General features: G+C 46.3%; 2 protein-coding genes across 2 annotated transcripts in view; one reads left to right on the top strand and one right to left on the bottom strand.

Moving 5' to 3' along the window:
* Positions 1 to 6,201: 6,201 nt before the first annotated feature.
* LOC135826018 (uncharacterized) lies at positions 6,202 to 13,360 on the top strand. The gene is made up of 4 exons (XM_065338650.1): positions 6,202 to 6,510; positions 7,617 to 7,730; positions 11,081 to 11,163; positions 12,660 to 13,360. Exons 1-4 carry the CDS (start codon positions 6,429 to 6,431, stop codon positions 13,122 to 13,124), a joined length of 744 nt encoding a protein of 247 aa, XP_065194722.1. The 5' UTR covers positions 6,202 to 6,428; the 3' UTR covers positions 13,125 to 13,360.
* Positions 13,361 to 14,532: 1,172 nt separating this feature from the next.
* LOC135826553 (peptidyl-prolyl cis-trans isomerase FKBP8-like) overlaps positions 14,533 to 17,034 on the bottom strand; it is a 13,781-nt gene continuing 11,279 nt past the window's right edge. The window contains exons 10-11 of the mRNA XM_065339163.1: positions 16,885 to 16,962; positions 14,533 to 15,851 (exon numbers count right to left, since the gene is read on the bottom strand). Coding sequence (XP_065195235.1) covers positions 15,582 to 15,851; positions 16,885 to 16,962 — 348 coding nt within the window. The 3' untranslated portion in view covers positions 14,533 to 15,581. The remainder of the gene's footprint in view (positions 15,852 to 16,884; positions 16,963 to 17,034) is intronic.

The following is a 17,034-nucleotide window of genomic DNA, read 5'->3' as shown; positions in this document are numbered from 1 at the left end:
GATTCTTTAACAGGGGACTTGTCTTGTCATTTTAACATTTGAAAACGAAGATGGCAAGCTTCTGCAAAGAAGCTGTGGCAAGCTTGGCACACCGAATAGCTCGAGAAGGGGGGCAGTCGGGACCAGAGTCCTTTGCTGCAGGGTTGCTCTGACACCGGATTTTTACAGGCAGTGTAGTTTATCCAGGAGCTGCTTTGAAAGACTGGAGAAGAAACAGTTGGATCCATGGGACAGATGAGCCTGTATCATGCTGACATACCAGACTTGGCAGGCTCTTAGGCTGAGGAACCTGCCGTGTCGCCATAGCTGTCAAATTACTGGCCCGATCTTGCGTGTGACATGGCTGATATGTGGCTGCCAGGAGAGGTCATTGTCGATTACAACACCCAGGTATTTTGCAGATGTTGTACATGTTCTTGAACATCAGCACCGCCTCTTGGCTTTACAAACAGAACTTGGGTTTTTTGGGCATTCAGAAGTAGGCCGATGCCATCTAGCCACTTGGCGAGGTTGGTCACTGCAGACGACAGAGACTCGCAGACTTGCTTGGGACACCCCCTCCCCCCCCCCCCCCCCCCCCGTTTCCACTGTTAGATTATGGAACGCCCTGCCCCAAGAGTTCAAGTCTCTCGCCTGCCACAGATCATTCAAGAGACTTTTTTTTTAAAGGTTTATTTTTATGGCTAGCCAGCATCGAGGCTTGGACTTGGAGTCGTGGCTCAACTGTGACTCAACTGTGCTTTCTTCTTCTTCTTCTTTTTTTCCCTTTCTCTTTTTCTTTTTGAGTATTTGCAGTCTGTGTTGTCTGTGTTTTTCTCTCTTTCGTGGAGGCTTGCTTGTTGTATCCTTGGCTCTCGGCCGTTACTTTATCGCCATCATAATATTAGGCACCATCGCCCGTTTGGTCTGCGATACAAAATAAACTTTCAACAACAACAACAACAACAACAACACGCGTTGGAGCAGTCGAGAGCGATGTCATCAGCGAATTCCTGATCTGCCACATCCGGAGGCATCGTTGACTTGACGTCAGCAGTGTAAATTACAAACAGGAGTGGGCCTGAGACACTGCCCTGCGGAACACCGCGAGAGCAAGGAACAGTCCCTGACAACTGATCCTGCAATTTGACCTGCTGTGTCCGGCCAGACAGGTAGCTGCAGAACCAGTTGAGTGCAGTTCCCGAGATGCCTAGCTTAAACAGTTCGGTTACGAGTTGCTCATGCCTGACGCGGTCAAGGCCTTTGACATGTCGACAAACACGATGCCGGTATACTTGCGCTCTGCCCGTGCCATTTGCCATCGATAAACAGCAGTTGTGGAGTGAAGTTTTCGGTAGGCGAACTGAGTAGGCGGAAGAAGTGGCTTGGAGTCCAAGTACTGCGTGATCTGATTTTTTACAAATGCTTCTGTGATGCGGGAAATAACTGGGAGCAGTGACACAGGGCGGTAGTTCTTTATTTAAGTTGGGTCTCCACTCTTGAAGAGCGGACTGACGTGGGACAACTTGAAGGACAGGGGGAACTCACCGGAGGACAGGGATATATTAATGATGCGTGTAAGTGTGGGGGACATGGTTGGGTGACACTTTTGCAGGATGATGCTCGGAACTTGGTCGCTGCCTGTTGCCTTGAAAGGGTTGACAGATTTCAAACTGCTTGCCACATCCTCGACTGTCACTACACTGAAGTCGGTAAATGCCCCTTCTGCCATGGGGCTGTTAAGTGATGACGTCACAGTTCCTTCGATACGCATAACAACGATCCCACTGGGGACAAACAAAAGTAGCGTCGTCTCCACCGACCCAGTTGTCAGTGGCAACATATAGGAATCGTGTACATTTCTTCGTTTCTTCTTTGCTGTTTTCAGTGAGTGTTTTGTTTTCTCTTTGTCCTTGATCTCGACGATGTTGTCGTGCTCATTACCTTACTGAGACGTCTCTTGTGACTGTAGCCAGTGTCATGGAGGATTTTATTGGCGTGACAAGGTAGATCGCCGAGATCGAGCGTGAAAAACGCTCTGCATTAGTAGCTCCTGTAGAATGTTTTCTGGGTTGGCGTATCCATGGTCAACAAAACCAAGGTGCAAGACAGCATGAGAGATCGTGTAAACGATGTGAACTCCAAAAGGTAAGCTCCTGAACAAGTGGAAAGATATGGGTATTTACAAACTCTCTCTTCATCCATCGATTGGCGCTATGCATTGCATTTTGTCTTCACAGATAATCTGGCCAAATTTATTGTAACTAGAGAGTGCAATCGTGCACTGCTTGGGGCCCATCCCAATGTCGTCACATGGCTGTGGTGACTAGTGTATATCTGGGAGAATTTTTCCTCGACTGATACGGAGTGCAGGTGGATCGATTATGAGAAATGCGAACATGTGAAGCAAGTAATTAGTTGTGTCGAAGAAATGTCCAATAAAATAAAATTTACTTTACACTCAAACATACACTGTAGATGTACATCAAGAGTACATAACCCCCCAGAGTGTGCAACGCCGATCCAGCTCTGCATAGGGTCTTGGTCGAGCGGAATCGGATCTTCTGATGTCATGCGTACACTCCACACCAGCGCAAGGCCGGTCTCGAGGCAGGGCACCATTGTTTTTGATCCAAGAGTACCCGCGACTCCCCGGGTTCCCCTCAGATGCGTACGGTATTATGACGCAAAGATCCGATTCCGCTCGACCAAGACCCTATGCAGAGCTGGATCAGGCGTTGCACACTCTGGGGGGTTATGTACTCTTGTGTACATGTAACATCATGATAATGATTCCATCTTCATTGTCCCGCAACTGGTACACCATACGCACCGAATACATGGTGTGTGTGTGTGCGCGCGCGCAAGCGCGCGCATGTACATGCACACACTCTCATGCGTGGCCGAGTCGGCCAGATGAACAGACCATGCATTTACACGAGGTGTCCGTAATGTCATTGGAACGCTGTACTTTATGACTTTATTCCAAAAGAGTATGTCTTGCCCCTGACGAATGGAGTTGTGTCTGTGCTCAGCGGGTATCGGGCTATGACGCAACACTGCGATCAGCGCTGCAATTAAAAGAGCACTGCATGGATTATTTTGACTAACTTCCTTTGCGTTTACTTGGTTGAGCCCGCGGTTTCATTTCTGTGTTCTGTCATGATTGGCCTCTTGAAATAATCAGAGTGGATGTCATTTTGCCATATATGTGTGCCTTGTGCGACAGGTTCAAGGCTAGATGCACTTCACATTCGGCGTGCGATCTCAGCGTCTGGGACCTGATGAAGTCTTGGTTGGATGATTATTCAAGCCTGATACTACTCGACACACCAATGTTCATGTCAATGTAATTTTTTCAGAGCTGCACTATTTACGTGTTGACGCTTACTTCGGTGTTAGCATGTTTCCCCCGGATTGTTTCTATCATCATGATCGTGTGTTCTTGGGCTGAGCGAGCACACGCACAAGTGTGCAGCTATAACCCTGTGTATCTTTGGTTACACTTTGTTCTGCAATGCATGTACCTTGTAACTATTATGTGCTTGCACTGCTTTGTCTGGCCTGCCTATTTCAGGACTATTCAGTGCATTAGACCCAGGTTTGTTTGGTTGCCGGATGACCTCTTGTTGCGTCGCTCTGTATTTGTATTCATCAATTTTTGGGCTTGAGAATTGAGCTGTTGTGTGGTTCCCAATATGAAAACATCATGCTGGTGCTCTGTGTTTCGATTATCGACTGTCGGAGCAGTCCTGCATTTATTAGCAGAACAGTCAATACTGTAGTCTTTTCACGTGTTTGTCTTTTTTGTGTTTTCGCCGGGGGTATTAGCGGTAACGTTGCACACAGAACGGCAGTGTTGCATCACTGGACGACCCTGCCTCTGCATCTGACTTAATTTCCCCAGGATCTGGTGCAGTTACACCAGACAGCCACTTCCTGTAAACACGCAAACAGCAAAAGAAGAGATCCCGCAAATCAGGAAAAAACATTATGGAAAATATAGAGTAGATCATACAACATTCAATAATCTGGAGTAATTACAGTGAGACAAACACTTCAAACAGTGCTCTCTGTCTCTCTCTGTCTCCATCCTTCCAAAAATACCCTATGACAATTCCCTAGAATTATTTTATTTTATATTCTTAGGACATCATTCTGAACATAATAAATTCTTCCATGGGTCTTCAATCACCACGGAGGGCGAAAATATATCTAAGTCATGCAGTTTACGGGAGGTACGAGCTGTCATGGATATAGAGGCTGATATTGTGCCAGCGTGAGGGCAGAGACAGAAAGAAGACACTGATTTCTTGAACAACTCACCTATATATAATCGAATCCACAGGGAACGCTCATACTTTGATCCATCAGGACGCGAAACATCTTCAAAGCACTCTCAAACACGGAGTTTTACTGTGGGCAGCCAATTTCACAGCCATCATGAAGGCACTCGACGACTACAGGAGTTTTGTAGAGGAAAGAACAAGGAGTAAAGAGCGACAACAATCGCTTGAAGAAAAAGCAAAGAAAAACAACTGTCTCTCCAGTCATTTAGATGCTGTTGCCCTTGACATCTGGTTCCATCCAGAGGACGCGACTTTTGTTTGTCCCCAGTGCTCTCCGTTGCTATGCGTATCGAAGGAGCCGTGACGTCACACTTAACAGCCCCATTGGACCAGAGTGAGAACAGAGCTGAGGAGGACGCTGGGAGCATGGACAACGTCACCAAACAGCTTGCTAAGATCCGATATGGGTACTTGAGCAGTGTGCGAGTGTTTCTTCCGGCCAACCACAGTATTGATGACTGACCAAAGTTTTCGTTGGTCAGAAGTCTGGCACTGCTGGATGAAATACGTGTTCTTCAGGCTCCTGTCCAGCTTCCTGGCCTTGGCACGAGCAGTGCAGTGTTGACTGCGGAGATCTAATTGCAGCGGTTCTTCATGAGCAGTAGATGGAGTCTGTCTCGCTCCCGTAGAGGTCTACGCAGGCCACAAGTTCATCTGTTACCCACGGGCAGGGACATCTATCCCGATTTCGCCTCATCCGCACGGATGCATGCTTATCCAATGTTGACACTCTGGAGGGGAGGAAAGATGATGCAAGGGTGTTGATTTCATCTATGGCGAGCAGAGAGGCCTGCTCTGGACTGCGATAGCTGTTGAAGGTGTCCCAGTATATCTTATGGATCCGGCGTGTAGGTCTGTAGCTGGAAGTACGGCCTGGTAAAAACCCTGCCACAGAGAGATTCCCAAGTACTTCAAAGTGGTCACTAATGTCTAGGTAGGCTATCTCACAAGGTCCCGTCAGCGGGGAAGTTGATAGGAAGAGATCAATGATTGACTCAGTAAGGGTGGTGGCACCTTTTGGTGAAGACACATAATTTGTCATACCAAACTGATGCCTCTAGGTTGGACTCCAGGGAGGTCCAGAATGCTACAGGCTTGTCCGGTGGACGATCACAGCATCCAACCAGCATTATGCCACCGGAAACGCTAACTTCTATCCACAGCAGCTCTAAGTCAGTCTCTAAGTCAGTGCGTCTTCGCGCAAGAACAGATTCATGGCAGTATATCCCAACACCACCACCACGTTGCTGCAATCTATCCTTCCGATGTAGCTTGAAATGTGGGATAGTAAGATCACTGTCCAAGATATCTGTATTTGACTGTACTGGGTCTGCCCTGGTGACAGAGAGCCTCCAGTTTACCTGCTCATTATCACATCCATGTGCATGGGGTCCATCGTGTCTTGTTGCTAAGGGAGGAGGGTGCTACAGAAGAGCTCGCGAACGGCAGATTTGACTGCACTGGGTCTACCCTGGTGACAGAGATCCTCTAGTTTACCTGCTTATCACCACATCCAGGTGCATGGGGTCCATCGTGTAATGTTGCTAAGGGAGGAAGGCACTCATAGATCATACTAATAGAACGTACAGGAACAAGTAAAACTTCATAGCCTAAGGAAAGTGTTGAATTAGTTATGAGCTACTTTATACACTATAATAAGCTAGCCTTTGTTGAGACGCGTACCGGTGAGCGTCGTCATCTAAGGTGATCCAGAACCATGGGCCAGACGGCCATCCAACCACAACAACAACATCCAGGAAATGGAAAGGCAAGCGTCGTACACGTTCACGCCCCCTCCCCCCCCCCCCAACAAAACAGCGGCCTACGTCCTTACAGGCGCAGTCTTCCATTCACACTGGTGCCCGCTGATATCCGGTTCACCTTTTCTCTGCAAGGCTCCAAAAGGGAAGGAATCACATCTCTGGGCTGCTATAAAAGAGAAAACTGAGCACCAATGCTGTAGGAAGACAGGGAAGGCGAAGGAAGAATATTAAAATTCTGTTGGCTGCAGGTTAAAGGTAGCTGGCAAGTTGATTTTCACTGCCCCTTTCACCAGGACGCCGTCTTCGTGCATTGCATCATCTTGCAGCGAGTTCAAGCATGGCACATCAACTGGATCCTCTGTCCCTTGCCTTCCTGGCGTTCGCTATGCTTCTGCTGGTGTCTGGTCACATGGTTAACGGTACGTTACAGAAATCCTATTACCGCTGTATACGTGATAGAATCTAATTCTCCACATGTACATGTACATCTCGCTAGGGGGGGGGGGTGATGGTTGGGTGCAGGAAGGTCTAGTCCACTGAGAGTCCTAAAACACTGTTCCTTGGTGTTGTGTGTGGAGGCATATTATAGGATGACAGCGCATCATATAGTACAGTCTTCCACTCTTTATTTTACTTCGCAAAAGTCAAACGGGATCATAATAATAATAATAATAGTTACAGTTCGCATGTCACTCATGGAAGGATCCATGGGCTTAACGCATCTGTCAACGAAATCCAGGCAGAAGAGCCGACAAAAGGCATCTCATTATTGTTAGAACGTATCGCAGTAAGAACAACTACGCAAGCGCAGCACATTTTTCCACAAGCATCAGCCATTCTTTCTTGTCTAGAGCCAGTTCAAAACAGTCAGAAATATCAATATTGGCGTGCTTTAGATCACTTTTAATATTGTCAATCCATCTGAGATGGGGTCGGACACGTGGGCGCTTGATGGGATCATAGCCCAAGGTTATATATGTACATGTACATGACTGTAATAGCGAAGGGTGTGTGAGGGGGAGGGGGGGGGGGGGGGAGGACCGATTTGACTCTCCTGCCTGTCCACTTCGTCCTGCCATCACCATCAGGAAGTAGTACAGTGATATTGTCGTGTCAAAGAAATTTATTGAAATTCCATGATAATGTGATCGGAAAGATGCATGATTGAAGAAAACTCCAAAGTCAAACCCAGGCGATTATTAGCAGTCACTACTACTATCAAAGAAGATCACTATTAGCAATACCGCAACTTGGAAAGCCTGCTAAAAATTCCAGACCAATATTGTAATATTGTACTACTCCGTCGGCCTGATTACCATCAACACAAGTTGCAGTTGCCGCTGCCGTCGCTCCAGTTGTCGCTCCTTCAGGTTGTTGGGATTGCATGTTTACAGTGAATGCATAGGTACTGTTGTAATCTGCTCTTGATCTACGTGCATGGTCTGGTATTAGCTGTCTTGTATTGTGGATTCGTTGAAGTCTTTGGTTGTTGCCGTGTTACCTGTTGCCTCTGTTGATTTTCCAGGTAGCTCCAATGTTGGAGATGATCTTGGTGGAACGCTGGACGAAGTGGAGTGGGATAAGCGTCAAGCCGGTGCTGACTGTGGAGACGGTACTGATACTGGCACGGACGGAGAAGGTAAGCTGAGTGGTATGGATTTGGGTGATCATGAAGGTGTGTGTGTTCTATTTTTTTAAATATTTTTTACCAAGACCACTTAAATGCCAAACATGAGATGCAGCTAGGGGAAGCACGCACAACCTGAATCGTGGCAGTGATGGTGGTGGTGGTGGTGGTGGTGGTGTGTGTGTGTGTGTGTGTGTGTGTGTGTGTGTGTGTGTGTGTGTGTGTATGTGTGTGTGTGAGAGAGAGAGAGAGAGAGAGAGTCGGCGGTGCATCCGCTCGTTTCTTAATAGCAAATTCTTAGTGTACTTGAGGTACAATAATTTAGTCTCTAGTCCTGATTACTGCAGTTCTTGGTATAGTTCCTGTTTTTCTGTTTTGTGCCGTGCTCATCATGGTGATCTATTGTAGTTGAATATTTTGGAAGCTATATGGCAACGCATTCATAAGCCGAATATCACGTGTGTTCAGAAACATTGTTCATGTACATGTATCACTTTAAAATGGTTGGCTATCACCTGACCTCTCATGTTTATTGGCAGTCTTCGGACGGGCCAGGAGATGTTGAATAAATAAATAAATAAATAAATAAATAAATAAAATTGTGCAAATAATGTTCGTTATGTATTGTAGCACACTTAATACATGATTGAACATTTAACCTTCGTTATTAATTTTCTCACTTCCCCATTTTGTCTCTTCTCTTCAACCGCCCCTGGTATTAGTTCACATTTACTGGAACCTCTGGTACCTCACCTTCTTTTCTTGTGCATTGTTTTCTAAAAGCAATTTTCGAAAATGCCCCGGCCACGTGTATCTACATAAAAATAATATAAAACATATTCGACGGGTTCGCGTACCGGGCAGGTCAAGAACAAGGAATCGTACAACTCCCTGGTCAAGAACCACCTTTCCGCTTCCGTGGGACGCCACCACCCCATGATCAGGCGTCAGATGCGGCTCCTAAACGGTGGGGGAGGATAGATCAGATCCACCAACCATAGGCCAAAGGCCTCAATCCCATTTGCCACATTCATATATTACTCATGCCAGGCCACGAGTTCCCAATTAATTGGCAGGCAAGGCACAATGGGTTGGTCTAAGACCATGATTGAGAAACGAGAGGTACCAGGTTCAAGTCCGGCTTGGAAGCGGAAGGATTTTTCCAACCGTGCTACGACCCACAGTTATGTGTATCTACGCACCTCTTTTTATACTTTTAAAAAGGGTGTTTGTCCAATTATTATTATGAAAAGGCGACGAGGAGACAATAACTATATTAATGCGATTAATAGTATAAGTGAAGCGGACATTACAAAAATGATGAATGAGAATACATGTATCTAAGATGGTTGTTCCTAATCGATTTTCTTGAGACTATCATCAGGGAAAAATCGTCTCACAATAGAGGCTGTACGGAAAAACAAACTACTTATAGGTTATAGGATAGTGGGGAGTATACAAGGTGAGGTGTGAATAAAAAACTTAAGTGGGAGAGAAGACGAAAGAAATTAGCAGAAAAGATGTAACCTATAACCTATAAGTAGTTTGTTTTTCCGTACAGCCTCTATTGTGAGACGATTTTTCCCTGATGATAGTCTCAAGAAAATCGATTAGGAACAACCATCTTAGATACATGTATTCTCATTCATCATTTTTGTAATGTCCGCTTCACTTATACTATTAATCGCATTAATAAAATTATTATTATTATTATTATTATTATGCACTTAGGCCTCGGTCACACTACGGCAAAAATGCTGCGTCAGCGTCAGAATCATGAGCTTTTCCATGGCAACTGACGCAACGCGGGAAGTTTGAGCGTCAGACGCTGCTGCGTCTGACGTGGGGAAATCGGCTGCGTTGCCGCTGATGGGAGTGACGCTTGGCGGAAAAACAGTGTCTTTCAAGTAAAATTAGTTTCAAGACACTTTGCTTGAGTTGAGCAGTTATTCGACATTCGTCTGTTCAAGGTTTGTTTTGTTCCCTCTTTTTGTTCGAGATGAGTCCGTGGACCTACGAGGCCGAGGCTCCTCTGCTCCGAATCTGGCGGAAGAGCGAGGCGTTTTCTGAGAAGAAAATGATGTCGAGAATGGACCAGTTGTTTGAGTGGGTCATCGGCCAACTGGAGCCTGTTGACTTGTGAGTGTTGTGTTGTCGTCAAGAGCCCCAAAAAGGACAACCAGTATGACGAAGTCAGGAGAAACACAGCTGCGATGCGGACTTTTCTTGCCTGATCAATGACACTACAACTGAAAATGGCTTCAAATTCGGAAAGAAACAACAACGATCGTGCACGCGTGGACCTAGTACCTTTCGTCTTCTTGTAATCAAAAATCAATGAAAAATTCGAAAACTTTGTCCGACAATTTTTTTGTATAATAAGCAAAAGGCCGGTTTCCGTGGGAATCCGTGTCGTCATTGAGTTTTCCTGGTGGTTTTGTGACGTAGACAAATGCGTCAAGCCGCGGCAGTCATGAGCTGCTGAAAAAAACAAAACACTGTGTGACCCCGCGTCTCCGTCAAGTGTTGCGGCTTGACGCTGCGTCCAGCTTCAAACTGCCGTAGTGTGACCGAGGCCTTACGCGTCAATGTCAGCGGTGGTAAACCACCCACAAATTCGCACGTGCTGAATGGAATTGGGAATTGGGAAATGAAAAATAAAAATAAAAAGAGCAACGACAACAGAAATAGAAATACAATACAAGACGTACCTGCTAAGGGGCACATGACAGCATTGCTCAGATTGAACAGAGGACGCAGACACAGGATAAAGGGCATTGTCGACTCCGTTTTGAGAATAATCCAGTAAAATGGTGGCAGGTGGATGCAGATCCACGCGGTACGTTAAGAGAGGAATTTTGTTGGTATTTAAAAAAGACGTTAATTATTATTACCGCAGCAGTTATGAAAAGCAGAACTGTGATATTTCGTAGCAATATTATTTGGTTTTAGTCGTAGACGCCACTATTGGACTTGCAGACGTCCTTGCAAAGGTCCTTCCACTCCCCTCTGCCCTGTGCAATCTCCCGGAGGGAGAGGAGATCAGACAACGTCTTGAGTCCCCTCCGCCCCACTCTCTGCAGGTCACGGGATAGCACGATAGGCAGAGTCGTTCTTGGCCGTCCTCTCCACACTGTTTCCTTCACCTGGTAATAGTTAATCATAGCCGCCACAGCAGGACATCCGTCAGGCATGCGCAGTATACGGCCAAAGAGTCTCCATCTGGCTAGGCGAACAAAGTTAGATATCGGTTGTGCTTTGCACCTCTTGTAGAGAGCAGCATTGCTTGTTTGTCCAATGCAAATAATAATTATTATTATTGATAATCGCGGCTGTGTGTTATTTGTATGATCAACCTGCAGCATATCCGGCCTTTATCTATGCGCGCGACCTGCGAAAGCTCAAAACGCAAGTCGCCAGTCTGGAGAAGCAGTATAAAGCAAAGGTGAGAGCTGAAACCTTGTACATAACATTATAGTCTTAACAAACAAAAGAAAACGTGTGCAGTGTGCAGGATGCAAGTCGTTAGATGTCAGTGTCAGGTTGTTTTATATTGGCTCCAAAGGTGATTAAAAAAATTCTTAACTCAACTTCGGCACGTATGCCTACCGCACAGTTTTGGCTAGATCAAGATTTGGGTCCTCTTTCCTCAGTAGAGACGAGTCGAGCGAGCTGTGCGTACGGTGACGATGCAGGTGCGGCCACACCCCAGTGTGGCAACTTCGCCACTATCTACCTCCCTGTCCTCCCAAGACGAAGTGAATACAAGACACCAATGGCCATGTAAAGTTTCTAAAGTTACAATGGCTCTCTCTCTCTCTCACTCTCTCCCTCACTCTCCTTCTCTCTCTCTTTCTCTCTCAGGCTCTTACTCTCTCACCCACAACAATATCTCTCCCCCCTCTCCCATGAATGGTGCGCGATGTGCGCCTTACTCCCGAGGCCATTGGTTGGGGGAGTGCACTTCACCTCACCGGCACAGCTTTTATTAGTAATGCCTACACGCCATTTGTAGTTTAAGAAAACAACATTTTACTCTCACGATGGCCTGTGGTCAATAAGAGAAAAATATATACAGGGCCTGAGGCACGGGGATCGGATAAAGAGAAACCAAAATGTATCTGCTTGATAAACGATGCTAATGAAGAGCTTATCACACTGAGCGTTCACTGAGTGGGCACAGTGGGGCTATAATATTATCCTGAGCAATGGGAAGCAATTACATAAATTATAAATCTCGGCTGGGGTTGATTTCACGGAGGCTGAGTGGGATGTTCTTGAAGAGATCAAGGTAGCCATAGATGGGGGAGTCTCTTAGCCGGCTTATGCGTGTTGTGGGTAGCTCAAAGGTTCGAGGGAAACTGAGTGTGCGAATGGGTTGGATCCGCAGTAGGTGAATTGCAAGAAGGTGTGGTGGTGCATATCAATGATGCAGGCTTTGTGCAAGAAGAATATGGCAGAGGTTGTTTCAAATCTTTATTCTCACGATAGCCAGTTGCCAATAAGAGATAATAGTGTAAGCATGAGAGAGGAGAAAGAGTGAGCAAGAATTGGGTGGGCAGGGATTAAAGACTCCTTAGGTGTACGGGCAGGGGTGGCCGCTACACGAGCATACATTTTAATGTCGTTGTGGTTGTTGTTGTTTTTGTTGTTGTTGTTGTTGTTGTTGTTTTTGTTGTTGTTGTTGTTGTTGTTGTTGTTGTTGTTGTTGTTGTTGTTGTTGTTGTTGCTGCTGCTGTTGTTGTTGTTGTTGTTATTGTTGTTGTTGTTGTTGTTGTTGTTGTTGTTGTTGTTGTTGTTGTTGTTGTTGTTGTTGTTGTTGTTGTTGTTGTTGTTGTTGGTTTTCTATTCGATTCTTTGTCGACATGATTGTGTACTTTCATAAAACATTAAATATAAATTATCCATTTTTCCTTTTTTTCTCTTTCACGTTGTGCTTAGGTGGGTGATGAGAGCAGCTGCAATGTGGGCGTGGTAGGCCACAAGTACCTGAGCTATCACCCTCATGGACACGGAGGCACTACGCTTGCCAAGGGGCGCATTTCTCGCATTGAATTCACCAAAAAGCGCGACAACACCGTGCTGCACGTGACTTTCTCGCTGAACATCCGCGTGGTTGGAAATGGCGTGGCCAATCGCTGGTACATAACGGTCGACGGCGAAGAGTGCGTAAAGCCATCCAAGCTTGATATCGTCATGTACCAAAGTGATCCAAAAGAGAACAGTCCTATTCCGTCCGTGCTCACTGGAATCTGCCAGACCAACACAGCGGGACAGATCAAAAAGGGCACGCACAACATTGATTTCAATATTGGTCGCGTCAGAGACTACGCGCCGGGCACGCCGCTCTCAGGCTTCTACTCCACCTCGTTCTTCCAAGTGCAGGAGGTGTGTCCGGAGTTCTGAGTACCATTACGTTGCCTCCCTCCAAAGACCATCATGTCATAATTCTTTTGCCGATGATCACAGTTTAGTTTAGTAAAAAGGAGAAGGACTAAAATGTTACGAGTTCTCCTTCCTGTTCCTGCTCTCTTTTTTTCACCATAATTAAATTGGCTCACCACCCGAGTTTATTTAGTTTCAGTTTTATTCCAAGCAAATACATGCCTGGGAAAGTAACCAATGACCACTTTGTGCCACGATTGCAGGGTTTTTATTAATGTAGCCAACAATGTCTAGCAAGGAAAAGAGTGAGAAGTCGAAAAGGAAAAGATGAAAAAGAAGCAAATCAAAATAAAAGAAATGGAAACGAGTTACAAGTACAAGTGTGGAGCAACTATCCACGACTGTAACAAGATAATAAGCTGTCGGAAAGTGCACAAAGCTGGCAGGCTACTGAGTCATTCAGCGACCTGAGGAGCCCTAGCTCTGATAACACACCTCCAGTGCGCAAACCAACAGCCTTCCAGCTTGGAAGGTTCAATGTTATGGTAGGACCAATGCACTTTCTGACTGCTTATTATCTTGTTACAGTCGTGGATAGTTGCTTCAAAACTCGTTCCCATGTGATTTCTTCTATTTAAACTATATATATACTGGCTCAGTATCCGCAACTCAGTAACCTGAAAGGTCTCACGTGGAATTCTGGTTACACAAGGAGGGGCAGGCGGAGAATTTGACAGTGCGTTCGTTATCTTGGTGGACTGATAGAAACTCGTAACATTACGGTCCCCCAACTTAAGACTGATAGTTCACGTCATCGCAAAGGCATGTTTCTCAGCTCTCCAGGAAAAAAATTTGAGCGATCTGCGATGCAATTTCTTGAAATGGCAGAGAATTTGAGTTGGGCGCTCGCAATGCTGGCTTTGGAGCGCCGTATCGCGCTGCGGCGCTGGTTCTGTGGATCGAGTGATGTATTGCTGGCTATCGCTGTGTTCCTCTGGCCAAGAGCTTTCCAGAAAGCCCAAGATCACCAAAATCGGCCAAAGGACACCAAAGTTACGACCAGATAAGTACCTGGGCTCGCGTATGCAGTGCATTTCTTGAAATAATTGTGGGCTCTAAAGGGTTAAAGGTTTTCTTCTTATTATTAAAGTAGAGAATTGAATCACCTGACATCAATCACATGACCATGCAGAGCAGCCATGTTGGTCACATGACAGCGATCACATGACCATGCAGAGCAGCCATGTTGGTCACATGACAGCGATCACATGACCATGCAGAGCAGCCATGTTGGTCAACTGACAGCGATCACATGACCATGCAGAACGATCACATGACCATGCACAGCAGCCATGTTGGTTACAAGTCCACTCCAGCACTTTTAGCTGGCCTCTACACAAACTCTGAGTTTTGCAAAGCAATAAACATGTCGAACTGAAAAGTTATCCTTGCTCATATTGAAATTAGACAACGGTGAGTTACCTATTAAAGTCAGAGTTGAGGAAATTACACGCGGGATAATAGAAAATAGCCAGAATCCCCTAAAAACTACCGTCAAAAACACTGGAAAACCCAAATGTTGATGAAAGCGAAATAGCTAAGTGCCAGTGCGAAGAGCAGAGCACCACGTAAGCAGAGAGAGAAAGAGAGCAAGAGAGAGAGAGAGAGAGCAAGAGAGAGAGAGAGCAAGAGAGAGAGAGAGCAAGAGAGAGAGAGAGAGAGAGAGAGAGAGAGAGAGAGAGAGAGAGAGAGAGAGAGAGAGAGAGAGAGAGAGAGAGAGAGAGAGAGCTATTGTGAAAAGTACCAAAATGGAACTTGGTAGACGGCCTGGAACAGCTAGGCAGGGCTCAAATTCCAGAGGAACAGCAGTGGCACTGCAGCCCAGTCGGAACACAAACAGGGCGCTCCGAGTTCAACTCACACCGGAAAGGTGAAACGGCACGGCACAGTATGCGGGGTGCACAAACAGACACAGCGGCAGTACACACACACACACACGCACACACACGCATACACACAAATCCGTACGTACGTGCACGTGTACATGTGCACGTCAATGCTGCTACTAGTACTACAGGGAAGGGCAAGCTGGTACCCAACTGAGTGTGCACAACAGATGCAACAGAGCATCAACTAGACACAATCTGGGCTTGAGCGGGACACACCGATGCCAGAACTAACAAAACACACACACACACACACACATACACACACAGACATGTACAAGATGTCACAGGGTCCCCTCTCTCCCCCTACTGTACTGGTAGTGTTGCTGTGGGCAGTGGTGGCACTGCTTTCCCAGAGCACATTGCCTCGCCGTGCAGCACTCACTGTGCCATGCTATCATTATGGCATCAAAATGTTATGACGACATCATCTTCAGACAAAGATGACATCATCAACTCAAGACAATTTGTCACTTGACTAGCGCACCGCATCCGCCTACTGAATAGCCAATGCGGGGAGATAACATTGAAATCACCTGACCAGGTAGAAAGCAGCACACATTGCGACTGTGGCAACAATGGCTGCGCCGGCATAGAGCGTGACTGTTGCGGAGGTTACACTATCCTTTTTATCTGGTTTACTGCTTGCCGACGATGAAGGCGATGATTCAGATGTTGACGAAGATGACGAGGCAGCAGCTGAAGATGATGTTCCGCTAACCATCCGCCTGTACATGGCTTTCTCCTTCTCCCGTTGAGCGTTGTGACGCTGGCGTATGTCATTCAACATAGTGCTCACAGTCTGTAGCCAACAGGAGAGAGAGAGAGAGAGAGAGAGAGAGAGAGAGAGAGAGAGAGAGAGAGAGAGAGAGAGAGAGAGAGAGAGAGAGAGAGAGAGAGAGAGAGAGAGAGAGAGAGAGAGAGAGAGAGTAGAGAAAGAGAGAGAGTAGAGAGTAGAGAGAGAGAGAGAGTAGAGAGAGTAGAGAGAGTAGAGAGAGAGAGAGAGAGAGAGAGAGAGAGAGAGAGAGAGAGAGAGAGAGAGAGAGAGAGAGAGAGAGAGAGAGAGAGAGAGAGAGAGAGAGAGAGAGAGAGAGAGAGAGAGATAGAGAGATAGAGAGTAGAGAGAGAGAGTAGAGAGAGAGAGTAGAGAGAGAGAAAGAGAGAGTAGAGAGAGAGAGAGAGAGAGAGAGAGAGAGAGAGAGAGAGAGAGAGAGAGAGAGAGAGAGAGGAGAAGAGAGAGAGAGAGATAGAGAGAGAGAGTAGGAGAGAGAGAGTAGAGAGAGAGAGAGAGAGAGAGAGAGAGAGAGAGAAGAGAGAGAGAGAGAGAGAGAGAGAGAGAGAGAGAGAGAAGTAGGAGAGAGAGAGAGAGAGAGAGAGAGTAAGAGAGAGAGAGAAGAGAGAGAGAGAGAGAGAGAGAGAGAGAGAGAGAGAGAGAGAGAGAAGAGAGAGAGAGAGAGAGAGAGAGAGAGAGAGATAGAGAGAGAGATAGAGATAGAGAAAGTATGAAAGAGTGAGAGAGAATGCGCTGGTGGGAAGATACCACGCTGTCACGCACACATACTGACATGCTCATGCATGCAAAGACACAACCACTCTACTAGATCCACTTAGCCAAGCACAGAGTGACATGCATACATGGCAAGATGTGCACAACCCAACCAATCCCAGGCATGCACGCACATACCGACACATGCACACCGACACACGCATACCAATACACGCACGCACACACACACACACACACACGCACACACACACACATACCGACACACACACTGGCTGGAAATACAAAGCAGATGTGTCCCCAATCAGTGGAAACGCCCATAAGAGTGTACCTTATTGCTTGGGTCCACGGTGTTAGCTTTGGCAAGTACCTTGATACACTCTGTAAAGTTTTTCTTCTCTTCATGCACCTAGAGGAGAACAGAGCGACCAGACCAAGGATGAAGATTACATAAGACATTCTGAACATTACAAATTCCAGC

The sequence above is a fragment of the Sycon ciliatum genome, chromosome 10, assembly GCF_964019385.1.
Source record: "Sycon ciliatum chromosome 10, ocSycCili1.1, whole genome shotgun sequence".
NCBI lineage: Eukaryota > Metazoa > Porifera > Calcarea > Leucosolenida > Sycettidae > Sycon > Sycon ciliatum.
Note: the sequence above shows the minus strand (reverse complement) of the source record. Positions and strands in the feature narration are given on the sequence as shown.